Raw genomic sequence first — 21733 nt, 5'->3', positions numbered from 1 at the left:
TTGACTTGATTAGAAATAATTTATCTGTTTCATGATATCCTCATATATATATATTTAAAGTTTGCATTTCTGATCTTTGCAGATTTGACATTTATCGAAAAATTCCAAAAGATTTGACTCAGCCGACATTGACTGGAGCAATTATTTCTGTTTGCTGTTGCTGTTTTATACTCATTTTATTTCTTTCTGAGTTTTTACATTTTATGAATGTTAGCGTGTAAGTATTTTTTCTGTTCATGCTTTGAAAATTATTTCTTTTTTTTTTTTTCTCTATTACAAAACAACAGTTTTGAATGTTGAATTTTATTCAACAATGCAGCATTATAAATGCACATACCTATTTGTATTAAATTTTCTATTATATAATTCGGAAGATCTATGCTATAACTGTTTAAATAAAGTATGTTTTTATTTCAGAAGTTTTTCCAAGTATTATTTTAGTAATTTATGTTTAACTGTAATGAGTCACTTTAGACATATCGCCAAATTATTATTTTTTTAATAAATTATATCGACGGAGATTATTAGTGACTTTTTTTTCATGCTTTAAAATTTTATAGTCTTTGAGTCCTCTCAATTAGTCGATGGCATTGAAACTTCATATTTGTACCAAAATAATTCAACATTTACGCTTGCATAAATGTTGTAAAAAAATTATCTAAATTATAAAATTTAAAGTTGTCATTTTACTTAAATATTTCTCAATAGAAAGGAATTCTGATAACCCTGGAGAAAGTTTTGGTCAAATTAAAAAAAAAAATTGCTTCAATATTTTTCTATTGTCAATAAAAAAATTAAGCATTTATTTTAAGCAAATTGAGAATGTTTCTCTTTTAAGCAAAACAAATTTGACTTCCTATCTATTTTTAATTATTTTTGCTAAATTAAGAATGTATTATTTGAGAAAATTATACAAAAGAAAGATGGAAAAGTATGTCATATATTTGTTGAAATATTCATTTTTTAAAGTTTAATTAAACATATATTTTTTAATTCCTAATGTCATACTGACATACTGTCTAAAAAGAAAAGGAATATTTTTTGTTATGTTAAATACATCCAAGGTGAAATAAAGTATTATTTTATTAGTTTAAATTTCTTTAGGTTTGTAAATTATAATTCAATACTATTTCAATCTATTTTGATTTCTATTATTTTTAATATATTTGCTAGTTTATTAAAGAAATATTTAAAGTAAATTTTTTTGTTTCAGTTAAAGAAAAATTGGTATAAAAAAATTTCTACATTATTTACTTTCCAAAAATATTTTGAAAAAGTTATTGTAACTAAAAAAAAAGCGCTCCATTCTTTAAAATGTTTTTTGGAGGGGGTGTTTTAAACCAAAAAATTTTTGTTCTGGCGAAGTATTGTGTTCTGAGTATTTTCTACAACTTTGATTTTAACTACCTTGCAGATGACACTGGTGTCCTTTTTATATATTTTTTCCGATAGTCTTAATTGCGAGCGAAAATGTATTTTGGTATTTTTTAAATTATAAATAACAGTCTAATAGCTACTAAAAAAAATCTGTTATCTGAATAATACTTGCTCTGCACTGTAATTGTACTTGCAAAAATATAAAATCCAAAAAAGTAGTTAGAATTTTTTTTCCATTCATATTCAAAAATTTATCAATAATTGATTTTGTAAATTAAAGAAATTTTAATGTTGAATAACTGTTACTCTTAGATCTTTTTTTTTTTAAATTTTTTTAAATTTTTATTTCCAATGCAGCAGGCAATATAGACATTATCCTACTGTCGTACAGAGATCAAAAGAAAAGAAAAATACAAATACAGAAAGACATGAAATATACAAAATACAAAAACAAAACACCAAACACAAAAATTAAATCAAGAACTTAAATTGAACAAAAGTTCTCTGGCCTCCCAGTATCGGGAGTAGATGCAGTTCTTTGTGAGAACTGAACTGAACTACTGAAACCTACATGTGCCTCCTGGGTGGTGCTAAGTGAGTAACAACTCTGCAGCCGAGATCTCTTTGTTTTTGATTTTGATCTTCGTGTAACTGGATGATTTTCACTCTTAGATCTAAATAAGTGCAAATTTGTAAAAATTATTGTTTGGAAGTGAGCAGTGTTCAGAAGATTTTACCTTTAATGCAGGAAAGACGCTGGTGTTTCATGCTATATTTCATAACCATAAATTATTAAAATGCCAAATATATGTTTTTACTTATTTTGACCCAAAATATTACAAAGTAATGAAAAATATGTTTTTAAAAATTCTGCATCAAAGGGTTTTCATGGCTAATTATCTTTTGACATAAGTAATTTTTAGTTTAAAGAAAACTGAGTTCAGGTAAGCCTAAAATAAACCATGAGATTTCAAATGCAGAACACATATTTTCAAAATATGAAAAGATTATTGCAGATTACCTAAGGAAAATAACACAGGATTATGACAAGGGAAGTAATCATGCTAGAAATAAGTTGTTTCCATCTTGAAAATATTTTTTCAGCATTTTAAACTTCATGGTTTACTTATTACCTGAACTCAATTTCCCTAAACTTTTAAATCTAAAATACTTGTGGAGATGAAACAGAATTTGCCTTGAAAAGGTTCTTCTTATATAGTGTCCTCTTAAGATCTTAATCTACCTCTGAGTAAGAGGCGATGATTGGATTATCAAATATCAAATTATTTTATTAAAAAGCTATGTCTTAGTTAGCTATGTAACTATAGTGGTGATACATGTCTTATTATTCTCACTACTTTTAGATTGCTGAATGTCTGAATTTTTCCCTCATTACTCCGAATAAAATAAAGTTTTTGCTTTATGACACGTTTTTAGATTGCTATTAGAATATAAATTTTTTTTTAATTTTATGATGTAGAAGTGGATATTGGAGCTTTTTAAATTTGTTTATCAATCTTTAAAAAAAAGGAAAAATTCTTATGTTGCACATTGCGTTAAAAAGTAGCATATTATATTGTTCTATCTATTTTTAAGTTAGCAAAATATTTCCCACATTTTGTGAAACAACCATTTCCAAAATAAAAATACTGTGACAGATATTTTAAAAGCACAGCAAGATTTTTTTGAAAAAAAAGTTAAAAATACAAAAATTAAATTTAAAAATCTTAAATTGTGAACAAATGGGGAAAATACTTTCAAAAATAGCTGAATATTAAAAGTCTGGTGTTAAAATAAGAATTTAAAATGACATAGATAAATTATTTCATATAATCAATACAAAAGTTAAACATTTTAGGGAAGTTTTCTGTCATCATTTGTACAAATCGAAATTTATTTATTTTTATTTTTGAAAATAGAAAGGGAAACTTTTAGAACAGATCATGAAATTTAATTTTTAAAGGTACCAGTCAGACTAAAATTTTTGCTCGCCACTGTTTTTATAAAAAATGTGAACAATTTTTAAAATATTAACAAAGTGCTTTTTGGTGACCAAAACCATAAAAATGAAACCATAGACTGAACGATTAAAACATATTTATTGCAAAATAATAATAATATTAACTTAAAATAATCTTAATAATTTTGATATTATCCACATATCATTAAAAGGCATTGAAAAAAAAATATCAGAAATGTTCCCATATTTGTATCCATGTTTTCGTCACTAAAATACCACCTGTCAGTATCAAATTCTACAATTCTATTTCACTCTAGAACCTTACTCTAGAGTCTGATGGACCTTTTTCCATCAGTTTAGTGTACCAGTTAAATTAGGCTTTATTATTGTTGGTTGTCAGAGTAACTGTATCTGGTGTTTAATTAGTATTAATTTGCTGTAAATGGAAATCAAATAAACAGTACCATTTTAAAAATATTCCTGTTAAATATTAAACCATGATAAAATATCTTAAAACTAACACCTTTTGTCATAAGCAGTAAAATGAGATTGAATTAATTTTTACTAGATATTTTTAATTTTTTATATATTTCTTATACAGCAGATCACCGAAGTCAAGCATCACCGGCTACGGTCAGTGTGCGGGTGGGTGACCACTTGGATCAGTCTGCGTAGGGACCGAGGGTGTGCGGTATTGGTCCTCGTTAAACTGTGCTGCCGTAAAGTGCTCGACTTCGCGCGCAGATCGTCGGGCTACCGAAGCGGGGGTGCCATCCCTTCCGCAGAGGATCAAAATTGTGATGGCATGTCTTCGGATCATCCTCCGGGATGTTTCCCAGACCGTCGCCAATAGCCCATTGTGCAGCTCTAGTGCGACGTAAAGTAACAACAACAACAACATCTTATACAACATGGACTTTCATAGTGGTGGGGTACTATAGTCAGCTTTACAGTCTGTAAAATGTCATAATGGGACCCAAAATTATACTTTTTTTTATATCTACGTATGATGGCTGTTAGGAGATGTCATTTTTTCTAGTGTTTTCAAAAATGTTGCTTAATAAATATAATTTAAAATGTACTTTTCACATGTCATCAAAAAAATACCCGTTGTTTGTCATCTAATGTACCGCCATTTGTGCTTTAAAGTGCAACTCTTTTACTTACTCACTAGCCCTAACTATTCAGTCGCCAATGGTGAATGAATATTTCACGCCTTGATCAAGAGTTTAAAAACAACTTAGTGTTGTTAAGTAGTTTATTTTGTAAAAATGTATGAAATTTACATATTTACAGAAAGTATTTTAGGACATATATTGTATCTTAATCTAAAAATAGTACAATAGACTAAACTAAAGAAATGATCAACTTCTTCATGCTTGTATTCTGATCTAATAGGGAGAATTCTAATTATTTAAATTAAAAAAAAAGCATTTTCCTTAAAATAACTTGTAAGGAAAGGATTTTTTTTTTCTAATAGGCGTTGAAATATTTACTATTTTGTAAAAATTTACAATAAAAATTTAAATGCATTTTTTAAAAAATTATTTTAAATAATTTTGAAAAACTGTTTAATGGATCCTGTTAGAGCCACAGTGATAATAATCTGTGGTTTGATTCCCGTGTGAACCACTTTCTTCAGGTAACTTTGTTTTATTAAAAAGTTACACCAAAGATGTTTTAAAAATGAATTCAAAATCGAGCTTTGATGTTTAAAGTGTAAAGTATAAGCCGAATTTCTTTTAAATAGAATAATTGTTGAAATTTTAAAGTACTGGAGAAAATCTATTTTAATATTTAATTAAGTAAATAAATAAAATTACACTGTCTCATTCTCCCCAATATATAGTTTCTTTTGTGTATTTCTTTTTAACTCAATTGATAGTCTTTTAGATCTAACTTTCATTTTAGGCATTGTTCATTTAATATGCCACCATTTTGTTTAAAAAAAATCTATTTTATCTATAATACAAATCTATAAATCTAAAATTTTTGTTATTGATAATTGTTAATTTATCTCACAGAAATTGCTGTTGGCAGATGTCTTCGGTTTTTGTGTCATTTAAGATAACCTCAAAGTTTAAATTTACTTGAAGAAAATTTAGAATTTTCCTTTTTGTAGATTATTTAAGTACTTATTATTTTTTCACCATGTTATCAAACTAATATAAATCAGTTAAATTTCTTAAAAAAATTAAGTTTCTAAATAATACAATTAATATTAAATTAAAAAAAAATGTTGAATGATAAAAAAGGCATACCTATTTTTTTTTTTTTCTTTTATTCTAATAAGGTAGCGACATCGAAAAAAAGTTAAGTAACTTTTGTTTAGATCTTTTTCTTAAAACAAAGCCTGACTTTTGAAGGTTTTTTTCCCCTTCACTTTACATAATCTAGAAACAAGATATTTCCTAGCTAAAGAACAACAAATAACTATATAGGACCAGATATCTTGCTCTTAGAAAAAACGTGTCATTTTTTGACATTTTAATTTTTAAAAAATTTACTTTGGTAATTTTTAACTGTGAAAATTTATGTCTGTAATTTTTTTCCACCATTTTGGGTAGGCATGTACTTGCCAGAATTGGTTCATCTATCTATAATGAATGTAAAAAAAAGTTCGAAAATAGCCAAACATCGCGAGAAATTTACATCGAATGGAAAAAAGTGAAAATAGACAATTCGATATTTTCTTAAAAACTATACAATGCTACCAAACATGTTCTTGCACCCTCACCACCTGCGGGCAAAAGGAAGCTTTTTTGAAATAATAAACACGCGAACACACACACACACACACACACACACACACACACACACACATATATATATATATATATATATATATATATATATATATATATATATATATATATATATATATATATATATATATATATATATATACAGATTAAGATTCTTCAGAAAATAATTTCGCTCCACAGATTGCTCTATAATTGAAAAAATCAAAATAGGGTACAAACTGTTTAATATGATGGTATGTCAAGACCCATCAGATTAAAGGGGAAAAAATTTTAACATAAAAATAGACATGTTTAAATTTTGTATAATTTTTATTTATTTATTTATTTTTAAAAAAATATACGAAAATTTTTTTTCTTCTCTTTAATCTATCAGATTCCATGGTCTTGACATACCTTCAGGGTCTTGACATACCACCACTTTAAACAGTTTGTACCCTATTTTAATTTTCTCGGTTATAACGCCATCTGTGAAGCTAAGAGCATAATCCTAAAGGTCAAATTACTTTATATGGAGAATCCGAATCTCCAAAAAAAAATATTTGTTCTTATTTAAAAGATGTCCTCCCCCTACCCCCGCTCCTGGGGATAAGGTGGTAGATTGAGTTAGGTATCATTGGATAGCTTTTAAAAGAAATATTGATAGCGTCTGTTTCCACCTTTTTGATCAGATGAATATTTCTCGAGAACTTGACCGTTTCATATCTTTTTTTTTACACCCTGTATATATATATATATATATATATATATATATATATATATATATATATATATATATATATATATATAATAGTACTTGAATTAGTTGTGAAGCACCGTACCCACAAGTTCTCATTCTTCTAAATATTAGAAGTTTTGTGAAAGCTTTTAGATAATTGCTGAAGAATGCCCGTTTATACTGATAGAAGTGATATTTACCTTGTTTTTCACATTGTTTGATCAGGGTTCCCTTTCTTCATCTAAAACTGGTTGTAGTGTGCCTTCTTTTATTTGATCAGGTGATTATAAAGCTATGAAAAATAACGGCGGTTGGAAAACATAGTTCCTATTTTAATCAGTTTTATTACATCTCACTTTTAAAACAGGATGGAAGAAGAAAAAAAAATCGTGTGTCCTCACGGAATTATTCTATTGGATATTTCTGTCTATAAAAATATGTGCAATATCGCAAATGTGTTTTAAGTGGTTTATTTCTCGTCTTAGGGATGACATTTTTAACCTCAATTTTTGTGATGAAATTGAATCTTTTTACGCCAATTTATTTTGAGGTATTCATGCCAATGAGAAACCTGAAAACTTTTTAGTAGTAATGTATTATACGGTGCGCAAAATAAAAAAACGGATCCTGCTGAATAACTTTTGATCCCCCATAATGATCGAATTTTCACGTTTTAGAACTCAATCTTAATGACCTAAACATGCTAGTTCGTGAATGCAGACGATATTTTAAGTTACGAAATCAGACACGAAAACGTACTTTCTCTGAATAAACATACTTTTATCCCGACGGATTCGGATTTCTGACCCCTAAGATATAGGGGGTAGCAGGGTAAAATAAAGGGAGATATTAAAAAAAACTAAACTCAGTAGCGCTACAGCCCATATACGGCCAAGGCCTACTGTACCCATCTCAGTTTTCTTGATCTTGGGCTCTGGGGTGCAGTGTATAGCATGCTTGGTACTCATTTATCGACCCACTGAAGGGATGAAAGGCTGAGTCAACCTTGCCCGACCCGAGGATCGAACCCAGGACCTATGGGACGGGAGCACGAAGTACTACCACTCAGCCACCGGGCGTCAGATATGAAATAGCAAAAAAATTATTAATATTTGCTACAAATTATATTGCATTGAATTATCTTTGGATAAATGAATTTTATAATGGTGTGCAAAACATTTTCCATTTCGTTAAGTTCACGAGATTATGGTGAAATACGCAAAAAGTAAAATTAACATGGAGGGGTCCAAACTTTGGACCGCTCTCCTGACCAAACTATGGGGACCCTATTTACAAGATAGTAACAATTCTATATATTTGGTATCAAAAATTCGAATCAATCGAAAAAAAGGAATGTTTGTTCAGAGAAAATACGTTTTTGTGGGTGATTTCGTTACTTAAAATATCATCTGCACTGATAAATTGCCATATTTGAGGTCACCACTTCGAACCAATAAGATAAATCCTAGAACTTAAAGATTATTGATGAATGGTGGTTATTCTGGGTAATCCATTAGTTTTTTTTTTTTTTTCCTTCCCCGCATCGTACTGGTGGTGCACTTTTAAAAAGATTACTTATCTGTAGCAACTTTTTTATTATTTGCAGTAGCTGTAAAAAACTTTTACATCGTAATTGTTAGCATGTTTTAGAAAAGAATGATCTATCTATTTTAAAACGTTGCTTCACTTGTCTAATGTTACGTTTCTCTTCAAATCTTTTAAATGATAGGTTTAACTACAATAAGTATTTCACAAAAGTTTATAAGCCCTCGGCCCAAAGTATATTATACAAAGTAAATATGTAATATTATGAGTAATTTTGATAAATAAAATTTTTTTTTTGATTTATTTGTTAATAATGAAAACAATATTTGAATTGTTAAGTGTAAAATTTTTTGTCTATTCAGAATTTTCAAATTTTTATAATCCTAAATTTAGAATTTCTTGTCATTTGTTTAATAACCAGTCCTAAAGAACTAATTTAAGAAATTAATTATTGAATGGTATTGAAGTGATACATTTTGAGATTATATCATCAAATTGCAGCACTTCATACTAAAACGTCATTTTGAACCAGCCTACAAAAGAAAGTGTCAATCCTTTCTTCCGTCATTTATTTATTAAATTAAGAAACGCCCGTGTTTTAGCGAAATTTTAAAATCAAAAACTGGTAGATAGTTATCTATTTTTTTTTATTTATTTGAATTTGGATTGTGGGCTTCAGTTTCAAAATATCCTATCAACCATCTTCGCTATTAATCTAGTCACATATATATTAAAACTTTTTTTTTTCTTCCCGCAAAAGTGCTGCTGATTTTAAATTTTACAGGACTGCCTTTCTTAAACCTTAGATTAAGTAACACTGAAAATAGACGGATCATTTCTAGTCCTTACTCAATGGTTTGCCCAGGCCTAATTTACTACCGTTTAGTGGTACCTTCACAAATTCAACTTTAGGAAAAACGGTAGTTGCACAAAATACTTTTTCTTAAAATTTTATTTTTGTATCCCTTAAAAAACGATGAGTTCTTATTTTAACCATATTTTTGTGTTGATTTTTCAATATAATTTTTAATTTTTCACAAATTATGTCTAAATTTTCACAAAATAGGTACCTCTCAGAAAAACCAAGACAGACCCCTATACTATAAAATTCTTATAATTTGTAATCTTCTGTTTTATTGTTTTGAATAAAATGCTAATAAAATATTAAAAAATGATAAATGTAAATTTTTATTTTTAACCTAGTTGTGTTTTTCCTTAAACGTGACTACCTACTGTCTATCTTCTAACAAAAAAAAGGGGAGGGGGAAATGTCAGTGGTAAAAATATTAAATTTTTTTTTTTTACTCTTTGTTTAATAAATAGGATTTGAAAAGATTACGACCACCCGGATTTATAATCAGGGCTGATTGTGCTCCGGAAAAAATCCGTATTTCCGGATTTTTCGCTAACAGGGATCCGGAAGTTTCCGGAGATTGAAGGTCCAGACGTTTAAAAAAAATCATTGATCACAGAAATTTCCGGAAATCAAATTTTCAAAGGTGGAACTTAAAAACACAGTTTATTTTATTTGTTTGTAAGGGAGAGCCAGAGAGATACTTTATAAGCATGTAATCATGATTAATATTCATTTTTTATCAGTAAATAGTTGTTATAATCATAAACTCAAGAAAAAAAGACAGATTTGTAAATTTTAATTACTTCTCCAGGTCATCATAGGTATGTGTAAATGGTATAGGTATGTGTAAAATTGTAAATATATTTTAGGTAAACTAAGAAATATTGAGAAAAAGGAAAAATAAACTTTTTAAATTTTTTTCAATTTAAACCTTTTTTTAACTCAAGAAATTTTCCGGAATTTTGACTTGGGCTCACAATCACCCTTGTATAATGTTATCAAACATCGATATGAAAATCTGATAAATATGCAGTGATGTTTATAAGTGATGGCAAAAGCAATTGAACTTTTTGATGTAATTTAGTTATGCAATTACAGCAGAAAAATATCTTTCTTGAAAGCGCAACAATCAAAAACTACACGCTAGCATTAAAAAAAAAAAAAAAAAAAAAAAAAAAAAAACATTTTATTTAAGTACAATATTCTATTGTTTGTAAACGTGTTTAATAATTTCAAAAGTAATTGAAATAGCTACTAATAAAACGTACAATATCATTCTAGCTTTCATTTAGTCTTTGGAAATTTGTCAATAAGAAAGGAGACTTGTTCTTTATTATTGTAAATTATGAATAAATCGGTTCATAATATTTATTTTCTTTTAAAAGATGATTATATAGAAAAAATTCAACTTTTAGTTTATCCTAAAATTTCATTAAGAATCTGTTTCAAAATTAAGCTTTAGCTTCTTGCTTTATTTTCTGATTTTTAAACAATTTAAGTTCACAATTTTTCTTTTAAAAATTAAATGAAACTGAAAAAACTACGTAAACAAGTTTTATTTTTTCTTTAAGTGAAATTAAGCATCTGCTTCAAAAGTTAGTTTCCACTTCGTGTCGAATTGAGCTTAGTTGTTTTAACTTTTATGACAGTCGTATTAAAGTAAATACAAATATCGTAAAATATTTACTTTTTATATTGTTTTATAATAAATTTTAAAACTAAATTGTAAAAAATTGTACACATTGCACACATTAAAAAAAAAAAGAAAACTATTTGGATGTGAGTATCGAATTTATCATAGTATTAATAAAAATGTATTTGTGAATTCCCAATCTATGAATTTTACAAGAAAGCAATTTACAAAAACTTAAATATTTTTGAATAAACTGGGTATCAGAGACTATTATTATTATTAATGCCTTAAATTTAAAAAAAGGCGCATTTCGAGAAGATTATGAGTTGATTATATTAATCTGAAAAAGCATAGTTTTGTGGTCAAAAATTAACGTTTGTGGGAAATAAATTGGATAGCTGTATTGAAGGGTCTCTCGTGTGCAATACGCAAAAAAACAAAACGGACCAACCTCTATAACTTTTGATCTAATAATCGAACTTCACGTTCTAGGACTTAATCTTCATGGCTCGAGGGGGTGACCTCAAATATGCTAATTAATAAGTGCATACGATATTTTTAGTTACGAAATCAGACGCAAAAAGTTTTTTTCTCTGAATAAACATACCTTTTTTTTGGCTTTTTCGGATTTCTGACCCCCAAAATATCGGGGGTAGCCACAATCTGGAAACTTGTTTGAACCCCTTAATGCTAATTTTACTTTTTGCGTATTTCGTTATGTTTCTAGAACTTTTTAAACAAATTGAAAAATTTCTTGCACACAATTATAAAATTCGTTTATCCAAAGAATGTAAATTTTATATTCCATGCAAAAGCTATTTTTTAATAAATATTTATTATTTTATCTAATTATGGTCGAAAAAATTTGAATTGTAAGGTTTACCGTATATAATTCTACATGGCAAAATACAAAATTTGAGCAAAATCGTTCGAATAGTTTATGAGAAATCTCTCAGGAACTTTTCGAACGATTTTTCTCAAATTTCGCATTTTGCCATGCAAAATTATATTTTTTAAAAGAATGCAAAAACTGTTTACTTTATAATTCAAAATATTTTCAACTATTATTAAATAAAATAATAGTAAATAATAAATATTTACTAAAAGTTATTTTTTGTATGGAATTACCTTTAAACAAATTTTGAACAAAAAAATTTTCAATAAGCTTAAAAAGTTTTTGATATGTCGAAGCGCATAAAGTAAAATTAACATTAAGGAGTCCAAACTTTGGAGCTCTCTCCTGACCAAACTATTGGAACCCTATTCCCAGATTGCGACTACCCCGTATTTTTGGGGGATCTGAAATCCGAATCCGTCAACTATATATTTGGAATCAAAAATTCGAATCAATCGAAAAAAAAAGGTATGTTTATTCACAGAAAGCGTGTTTTTGTGCCTGATTTCTTAATTTAAAATATCGTCGGCACTTGTTAATTAGCCTACTTGAAATCACCCCCTCGAACTATTAAAATGGAGTCCTAGAACGTGAAAATTCGATCATTAGATCAAAAGTTATTCAGAGTGGTCCGGTTTATTGCACACTGTACGGATTGGTTAAAAACAACTTTCTTTTACATTTTTATTGTTTAATTATTTTTAAAAAATTTTTAAATTTTTTTGTTTTCGCTTTTCTAATTACGAATTTTTTTTTAAATTATTAAATTTCAAATGGCTTCTTTAATCTTGGCTCTCACAAAGAATTACAGATTATTCCATATTTAAATGTATGCGCACTTATAGCAAAGGGAGGTTGCTGTTTAGAAAACGGAACTGGGATTATTATAGTTCAAAATTAACACTTATTAAACATATTGATTTCATGGAATTTCAAAGACTTTACCTCATAAATTTGAATTACGTGCAAAACTCAAAAAATGCAATATGCGATCTATTTGAAATAATTTTTCCTATTCTTCAGAAATATGCCGAAACAAATAGTGATATATATATATATTATTTTTTCTTCTAATTTCCAGATTCGTTGGGTCAGCCCCCTTTCTTAAAAGCTCTTGTCGGATTTCAAAATTAGATCTAAGAATAATTTTATTATACTCGGACATAATGGACAGTTGTAATATGCAAGTAGGGGTAAGAACATCCTTTTTTGTGTGTGTGTCTTCCTGCCATTCAAAAAATACAACTTCTTCAACTATTCATAGAATTGAAATTTCGCCGTCAGCGTCGTCACATCCGCTTCAGAATACAACGTTAATGAAAACCCCTTTTGTTTTCGAGAAGGCCCTCTGCACAAAAACAATGCCAATTCGGATGCTATCGACAAGAAAAGTAGGAATACGAAATCTGGAGCATCGAGTCAATGGCTGAAGTTCTTAAGAATGGCGGGAAGTGGCGTATTTAACTCACGCCAAATCGAGTTGCTTGTGCTATAAATGTGCAAAAATGCCCATTTCCTTCCTGTCGCTCTCACTGATATCCGGTCAGTGATCTTTAATTTTCGATGACCATTGTTCAACTAAAAAATTTTCTGGTGTCTTCTCTCTATTTTTTCCCCCTTCCCATCTGAATAAGTGTCTTTGTCAGTTCACAGATGAAAATCATTTCTGGGAAAGGCTATTCCGTGAATGAAAATTGTAGTCGGGGACATGTCTGGGAAAATATTCAAATCGATTATTATGCTTTGACATTTGTATCCAAACGAATTAGACGCAATGAAAAGCCACTGCCTTTGTAAAAACTAATCATAAACTAATTTTGTATATTTCTCTCTCAAGGTATGTTTTTAAATTACTTTTTAGACACCTTTAACGAGTGAATTTGCAATCATTCGAAGATTAGAAAACAGTTATTAAATATATTGCCGCCCGTTGAAAACAGGAGAAAAATTTTTGTTCCACCATAAAAAAAGGTTTTCATTTCGTATTTTCTCCCATCCCCTCATGATAGCAACGATACTTGACCCAAGGAGGAGCTCCTTTGTCTTATGGGTTGGGCTCAAAATGACTTTCAATTTTAGCTAACAAGGACCTCAAGGATCCGCATCTCATGATGAAGGGGTAAAGAGTCGTTCCGGCCTCAGGCACCCCGACCAACCGATAAGACTAGGACTAGCTCAGGGAGTTGAGCGTGAATTCCCGCTATGCGGACTTATAATTAGGCCTGTGGGGTCGACAGCTGAAACATTCGACTCCGACTCTGGACTTTTCTGAGAACTCGACTTCGACTTAAACTCCATTACATCGTTTACCAAATCATAAGAAGCAATATTATTAAGTAATAATCAATTTGAAATTAAATATATATTTATATTTTATGTTAACATAACCGTTGAAGAAATTCGTTTTTAAAAATATGTTACCACAGAGTATTGAAATTGTGCAAAACCATTATTAGAAAAGAACTACTCATTTAACTCTTTAAAGCAAAATTTTTATTAAGCATATTTATCATACTTTTTTTCATGATTTTATATTAATTCAGGCACCAATAAATGAAAGATGGCATTTAATACTTGTCATTTTAATAATTAATGACTATGAAATACAGCATTAAATGTCTTTTTTTTTTTTTTTTTTTTTTTTCACGACTCGCAACTCGCAAGTTAGGTGCAATTATTCATCATTGAAATTTCTTTAATTTACAAAATAAAGTATCGATAAATTTATAAATATCAATATTTTGTAACTACTTTTTTTCTGATTTTAATACAAATATAATTCGATAATCTAACGGATTTTTTTTTTTTTAGTAACTCTTACACAGTACTAAAATTTATTTTTACTTGGAATAAGAGCATCTTTAAAAAATAAAAATAAAAATTTAAAAAAAAAGGGAACACTGGTCAAAGGCTAAACTATTTTTCAGGACAGCTTATGAAAGTGAAGAAAAACTGACCACCTATATTAAACAAAAATATTTATTTTTTAGATAACATGGAACTTTATCAAAGCACGTGGAATATTTTTCAGAAATACCTACTTATATTAATAAAGAATTGTGAATCATCAGTTTCCTTACCTATCAGCGTTAAAATAAATTTTGCGTTCAAGGTAAAAGTAAAAATTTTCTCAATTGTAATAAAAATTCGAGTTCACCTTGTTGATACACTTTCAGCGTATTCATGTTAAAATATCACTTAAAAATATTATATCCGTATATAATTTGGAATCAAAAATTAGTTCACTTTAAAAGTTATTCACGTTGAGCGTGTTCACGTTCGAATGAATGTATTTGATTTTTCGTGCAAATTTTGCTTCCTTCGAATGCTTTTAAAAAGCTCTTTAATAACAAAGCAAAATGAACATCCACAGGGCTTCTATAAATAACAGATGGCTAAAAAATGTCTCTCAGTTGACATTTTGCACCGAATTTTTTTTAAATAAATATTATAATTATATTATTTTTTCAATTTTTGAAAAAGTTGCCATATATTTTAAAGAGTGGTCTATTTTATAAAAGTTGCAACACAATTTTCTAATTCTTGCCCTATGCTTTTAATTCAAATTGTTGAAAGAGAACGTACGGTATGTTGCTGAACAATGAATGGTTAGGATTAAAAAGCCCTCATCTATGTTAGTCATGAATCTTGGGGAGTTATAGCCCCGCAGCATTCGATAGTGTGGGTGGTCTTTGGAATGACATAGAATATCTACCCATTGTCGCTCCTTTTATTCTACTGTACAATACAAATGCTTGTGAATCATGTGCCCGATCTGCCCTTCACTTTGTGTTGAATTATTTTATCAATGCTTTTCTAACGGGTGGATGTAAAATAGGGAGTTCTTTGTGTTGAAGATGATGTATTTTGTGTTCAACAATTTTCTGGAAGAAAAAAAAAAGGCTCGAAGAAATTTTTTTTACATATTTTCACAAATAGTCTTAATGAGATTTTAGGATAAATTAAATGTAATGATTTTTTTTTTTCGAAATTGTGAAAAATCTGCATATTTTGTGAAATCTTGTTTTCACCGAGAGAGAGAAAACATGAAAAGGGTATAATGCATTTCCATTAAATGCAAATTTGCCCCTCTTGGCCAATGTGGTTTTGCTTGTTAAGTTTTTCATCTTTCTTCTCTTTCGGCTACTGTGGTTTATCTAGTTTTGCTTCTCACCTTTATTTTTCCATTTTTTGTTGGCAAATTTTCGTTCTATATTTCAAATCACTTTCGTTTCTTTTCATTCACGCCGAAGTCTTGAAAACGGATGCCTGTTTTTGAACTATTGAAACATGACTACTCTTATTTCCTATTTATATATTTTTGAAGCGAATGAAGTTTTTGAATCAGGTAACATCTGCAAGATATACCTTCTATATTAATTCATAATTGATATAGAAATTATTTCATTATTAATCATTAATGGATAATCTGTTTTGTTTACTACAGTTCGTATATTTTCTCAAGGATATTTTTTAGATTTTGAAAGAACTTATTTTCCTCTTTTCTCCACCATTGAGCCTAAGTTTAAAATAAACATAAAAAAATCTGTTCCCTCTGCTTGTCTTGTAATCGGCTTAGGAAAAAGGTAGATCTCAAGTCCTTTTTCGATATGAAATCTACCATCTTCTCCATTCCCAGCCATCTGCTTTTGTTCTTTAGTAAATATTGCCTCCTCAAGAACCACCCACGCAACAGCTTTTTCTCCCACATTACTCTGTTTCCACGACAACGCGTCGTATAAACACCGAACCTACACCTAATAACTTTCCCTTTCATTTTCTTTTTGGAGTACAAAGACGTGAAATGCAAATTTTTCCCAGATTTTTTTTTTTATTCCTCGGTCACGGCCATATGTTTGGATTCTCATATGCCTTCTATCAATTCTAATTTTAGTTTCTTTTGTGTGTTTTTTTTTTCTTATATCTATGTTACACACGTTCATAGAAAGGATAAATTACTCTCGCTTTAACAGTTTTGAATGTAATGCTCCTCCTACTCTACTTTTTTTTTCTTCCCATTCATGGTTTTAAAAACAATTTTTTTTGAATGAGGCTTGAGGCTATTATTTCAAAACACGCCTAAAAATAGAGCGTCCATGTCTATATTCCTCTGTTTGAAAACATTCGACGTGTTTATGAAACAAGCTTCTGAGAACGTTATATTCTTCTTTTGAAAAAAAAAAATGTATTTGTGACGTCATTTCTTTGACTTTCTTCTTACCAAATAGTTGATTTCCCCCCCCCTTCCCTTTATATTTGTTTATTTATGGTGTATGTCTATATCTTGTGTGCTTATGTTTCATTATTGTTCCAAGAGACAATTTGTTTATTTTTATTGTTCCTTATCATGTTTTTTTTTTTTTTTTTTTTTTTTTTTTGAAGAGAAAAATCAAAAAGAAAAAAAAACAAAACAAAAATATGTAAAGTTTTGTGAAAATAATAATCATTTTTATACACAATTAAAGTTAAAAATGAGTGATTTTGAAGAACTAATGAACATACCTTATGACATACGGTACGCATGAACCTAAAAAAGGGGGAGGGAAGAAGTTAAAATATCTTCAGATCTAGTCTTCGGATTTTAACGTACTAAGACTCAATCTTAATAGTTCGACGGCCTAACCTTAAATATGTTAATTAGTTGGAGCTGACGATATTTTTATTTGCAAAATCATATTTAAAAACATACTCTGAATTCCAAATAAAATACTTTAGGGTCACCAGCACTGGTCCTCAACAAAATCATTCGAATCTTTCCTGAGATACCGAATGTTAGTAATAAGGCTTTTTTAAATTCTATTTCTCGGGAACTATTCGACCGATTATGTTCAAATTTTGTATTTTGTTTTAAAAAATTACATTCTTTAATTAAAGTATACTTTACATTTCTAAAGTTTTCAGACTATTATTAAATATAATAATAAGTTATAATAATAAAAGTAAAATAATATTAAAAATAAAATGATGTTAAAAGTAAAATAATATTAAAAATAAAATAATATTAAATGTAAAATGATAATAAATTAAAATAAAATAATAATAAAAATAAAAGTAAAATAATAATGAATAAAAGTAAAATAATTGTAAGAAATTATAAAATTAGCAGGTACTTAAATGAGCGTCAAGGATTTTAAAAAAATAGCTAGTATGTTTTGTTAGCATTAGGCAAGTGCTTAAATTTTCATAAATCCTATAATTTTCTATGTAATGTCAATAGCATAAAATATTTTAAACTCAATTTCTCACAAGTTTCGCTGAGATGCAAACTTGCTCCACTTTGTTCGTGGAGGTCTTTTTGATGTAACTAGCCCGCATTTGCGTTGCATGGAGAGAAAAAACCACCAAAACCTCCCATGGTTAGCCTGGCGGCAAAGAGCCTGCTCAAAGCGGAGCAGGTGGCATCTCCGGTTTCAAACCTGGTCTAACAGTTCGTTCTTGAAGTAATCGTGTTTAAATAGAAAGCCGTACAATCGCTTCTACCAAAAGAGAGGTTGACAAACTACAGCATCTGATCACAGATCCCCAATCCGTTTCTGTCTAAGTTACTTTTACAGATTCTTTAATTTATTTTTTTCTATCATTTAAATTATTTTTTGATCCGTTAATCATTAAATTGATATATTGACTCCTAATATCTGTTTACCAAAAAAAAAAAAAAAAAAAAAAAACTAGACCTTTTAGTAAAAGTAGAAAATAAAGGAGTCGCTTTGTTAGATTTGTAAAAATGATCATTTTTAGAACTTCTTTGAAATTTTTCTCAGAACTTTAAAGCATTTCGACGATGTTTGATTTTTTAATTCAGTAATTTAAAACTACGCGTTTCCAAGTCTTTAGGTTTCTTAAAATCTAATTTTATGACAGTTTTAAACTGATGAAAATAGATGTGGATAACGCTAACAAATTCCTTTAACGTCAACTGCATGAAAACAAAAATCTAATAACAGCCTATCCTACCTACCTAGGTAGTTAAGTAGTATAACAACTGTATACTACTTAACTACCTATCAAAATCTGTTGATTGATGAATTGTGTTGGCATAATTTTGTGACAGAAAAATTAATATAGAATATTTAATACCGCTCGTCTTATATTGCAAATCGTGATTTTAAGTCGACCTGTATTTTACGTGTATCGAAAGATAGTGTCAGATAGACTAACTATCCATCGTTAGTTTATTTGTAAAAATTAAAGAGGATTAAAAAGCATATTTAGAATTTTCCGTCTCCACCCAATACCTCAAGGAAAATGCCTCCATTGAAAAGTACCATTACCCTCCTACATCAGAAAGCCTCCGCACGGTTTTTATTCGTAGTCTGCGCAGATTATTTAAAAAGTGAACCAGTTGTGCTCTTGAATCCAAATTCAATTTTAAAAGTCATTGAGAGAAATTTATCATATATATTTGAGAATTGAATCTGTAGTGGTGGACAAGCAAATCAGACAAACCATTCCTATTAAAAAATTAAACGAATTTTTCGACATATATTTGCTACCACTATCTTATTTTTACTAGATTTTTCTGTTAAATGCTTCTTTCGTAAACTTGTTTACCTTCATAGTGGTTTGATCGGACTACCTGCAAGAAACCGTGTGGAGGCTTTCAGTTATAGGAGGTGTACTGGTTACCATAAACAAGAAATTTGATGCTTTACGTAATGACATATTTCCTTTTACCAAACGTAATGACATCTCTCGTGTTTACCACCGCTGCTCTGCTTAGTAACCCGAACTTAGTGACATCTTTCTTATTTTTCATCCACTGCGCAGTTTATGTTCATTACGTCGGACTGCTAAATGGGTCCGTGCTGAGACCTTCTTTCTTCTAAGAGGCTCCACCCCTTCGACAGTTGAGTTCAACTGGAAGAAGGGCCTCTTAATGGATTGTGAAGCATAGTATTTGCATTGATATTAACATAAATATTTATATTTTTATTCATATTTTAATCAATTAAGGCTGACTTTACCATTAATTTTTAATTTGTTGTTGAAGATATGTTATTTCAATCCTAAAAAAATTGCCTTTGTTATTTGTATTATTTTTGCCAAAATAAATTTCTAAAATCTGCTTATTTTTAAGGCCGCCTCCAATTAAGACTTCATGGAAATTTTATTGATTTCATTTAAACGCCGCCTTATATTTTTCATATTTTACCATTTATTATCTTTGTAATAGTTAAAAAAAAAATTTATAAAAGTACTTTGGTCTTCCTATTAAAACGACAGATTTCAATTTTTCCTACCCCAAAATAGCTTTATAAATAAATAATTTAACACCTACACTTTTTTTCCCCTCACAATTCCTTACTTTTCAAAAGCATTTCTAATTTGAATTTCTTTTTCCTATTTAGATGCTTCAGGAAAAGGCATTGTTATTTTCTCTTGTGTTACGTTTTTATTATATTGTATAAGTACTCCTTATGCTTTATAGAAACGTTTAATAGCGTGGGTTGACGCTATTCGCTTCTACTCGTGAATCGAATCTGACAAGACCAAAATCAAGAAATGAAAAGATTTTTGAATTTAAAATTTTTTTTGACACTAGAACATAGTTGATTTACTTTGTGAATTGTATCGTGTTTTTGACTCGTTATTTAAAATTTTTTTTAAGCTGACTTTATTATTTATGGATACATAATGGAACAATAATTTCTGTATTTGTGACACCGATTATTCATTTCCTCCAAAAACAGACAATTATTATTGCTCTTGTCACTAAAATATTAAAGAAAATTTCTGTTACTTCTCTCAATTAAGATATTTCAATCCTAAAAAGTTCCATAGTTTTTTATATTACATGATGCGTACCGTTTTCAAAAAAGTGCTTAAAGGTACTTTTTTTCGATTTTTGTTTTTTAAAAGCCTTAAATGTGTTTTTTTCATTGGGTGTTTTCAAAAAGGGCTTATTTTACCCTTTTCGAAAATGAGATTTTTTTTCCCTTCCCTTTATCATGTGGATTTTTCTCACGTATTATGATAAAGCATGGTTTTCACATTGTTCTGTTCAACGTTTTCACAATTAATTCAACCACAATCCATTTCTGAATACCATCGGTCCTTTAGCGTATGAAAGCGCCAATCCTTTTACTTGTTTGATGTAATGAGTCCGATGAATGTTTAATAATGCGAGTCCATTCAATCGTTCTTGATTTTGAGTTGCTCTAAGTCAAGTTTTGAGACGTCGAAGAGTTGAAAGGTGACACCTTTATACAATCTTTGGTTAAACCTGTTGAAGCGCTCTTCAACATTATTAATGTTTACATTGAAACTATGACGAATATCGTTTTAATCTTTTGGATTATGATTCTTGAAACAGTGAAGAACATAATTAGATGGGGGGAAAATCGATTTTTCCGACCTACCTAGGTGTATATGCCCCCTTAAATAAGTTTTAAAATTTTATTTCTTTTGTAAACTATTTAAAAAATTATTACTTTTATTTTATTTTTTTCAATTTGGGGGGGATCATAACCCCCCCCCCTTGGTTGGATCCGCCACTGATTAAAACTACAAATTTTTCCCTCCTCCTAAGAGCAATTTAATTAAATGATAAAACATCCACACTTTTTTGTTTCGCCCCTCCCTCTGGCATTTCAACAACATTTGTTATTTGAAGAGATTTGAATTTCTCTTTTTCTGTTGAAGGTATTTTTATTCTCCATTGTGGAGCATCTTTTATTTATTTTTTAAATTTTTATTTTGGATAGTTCCCGTTAGCTATATAGTAAACTTCAATAGCTGCGTGGGTTGGTGCTTTCTTTTACTCACAATAGAATCCGGCATGACGAAACTCACTACCAAATTGAATTCTTTTCCAGTTAAAAATAATAATAATATTTTTTTTTTTTTGACATTATAGTAGAGGGGTTTTGCTTTATGAGTTTTGTGTTCTTCGACTCGTTATAGGATTATATGTCTGCCATTTAGCTGCAAGGGGATTTGCAACACTCATTTCATTTAAAATTATTAATATTTGCAGTGCGTGCTTTT

At 29.0% G+C, this 21733-nt stretch overlaps 1 protein-coding gene across 9 annotated transcripts in view; it reads left to right on the top strand.

Moving 5' to 3' along the window:
* The window catches only part of LOC107442223 (endoplasmic reticulum-Golgi intermediate compartment protein 1), an 86426-nt gene that overhangs the window by 5798 nt on the left and 58895 nt on the right, over window positions 1-21733 (top strand). For all 9 annotated transcript variants that reach the window (XM_016055727.5, XM_071177081.2, XM_071177083.2 and 6 more), the window contains exon 2: window positions 83-217. In XM_016055727.5, coding sequence (XP_015911213.1) covers window positions 83-217 — 135 coding nt within the window. The remainder of the gene's footprint in view (window positions 1-82; window positions 218-21733) is intronic.

The sequence above is a fragment of the Parasteatoda tepidariorum genome, chromosome 2 (assembly GCF_982258835.1).
Source record: "Parasteatoda tepidariorum strain Cologne lab strain chromosome 2, Ptep-v5.0, whole genome shotgun sequence".
In the NCBI taxonomy this organism is placed as follows: Eukaryota; Metazoa; Arthropoda; class Arachnida; order Araneae; family Theridiidae; genus Parasteatoda; species Parasteatoda tepidariorum.
This window is presented reverse-complemented; position numbering and strand designations above follow the sequence as displayed.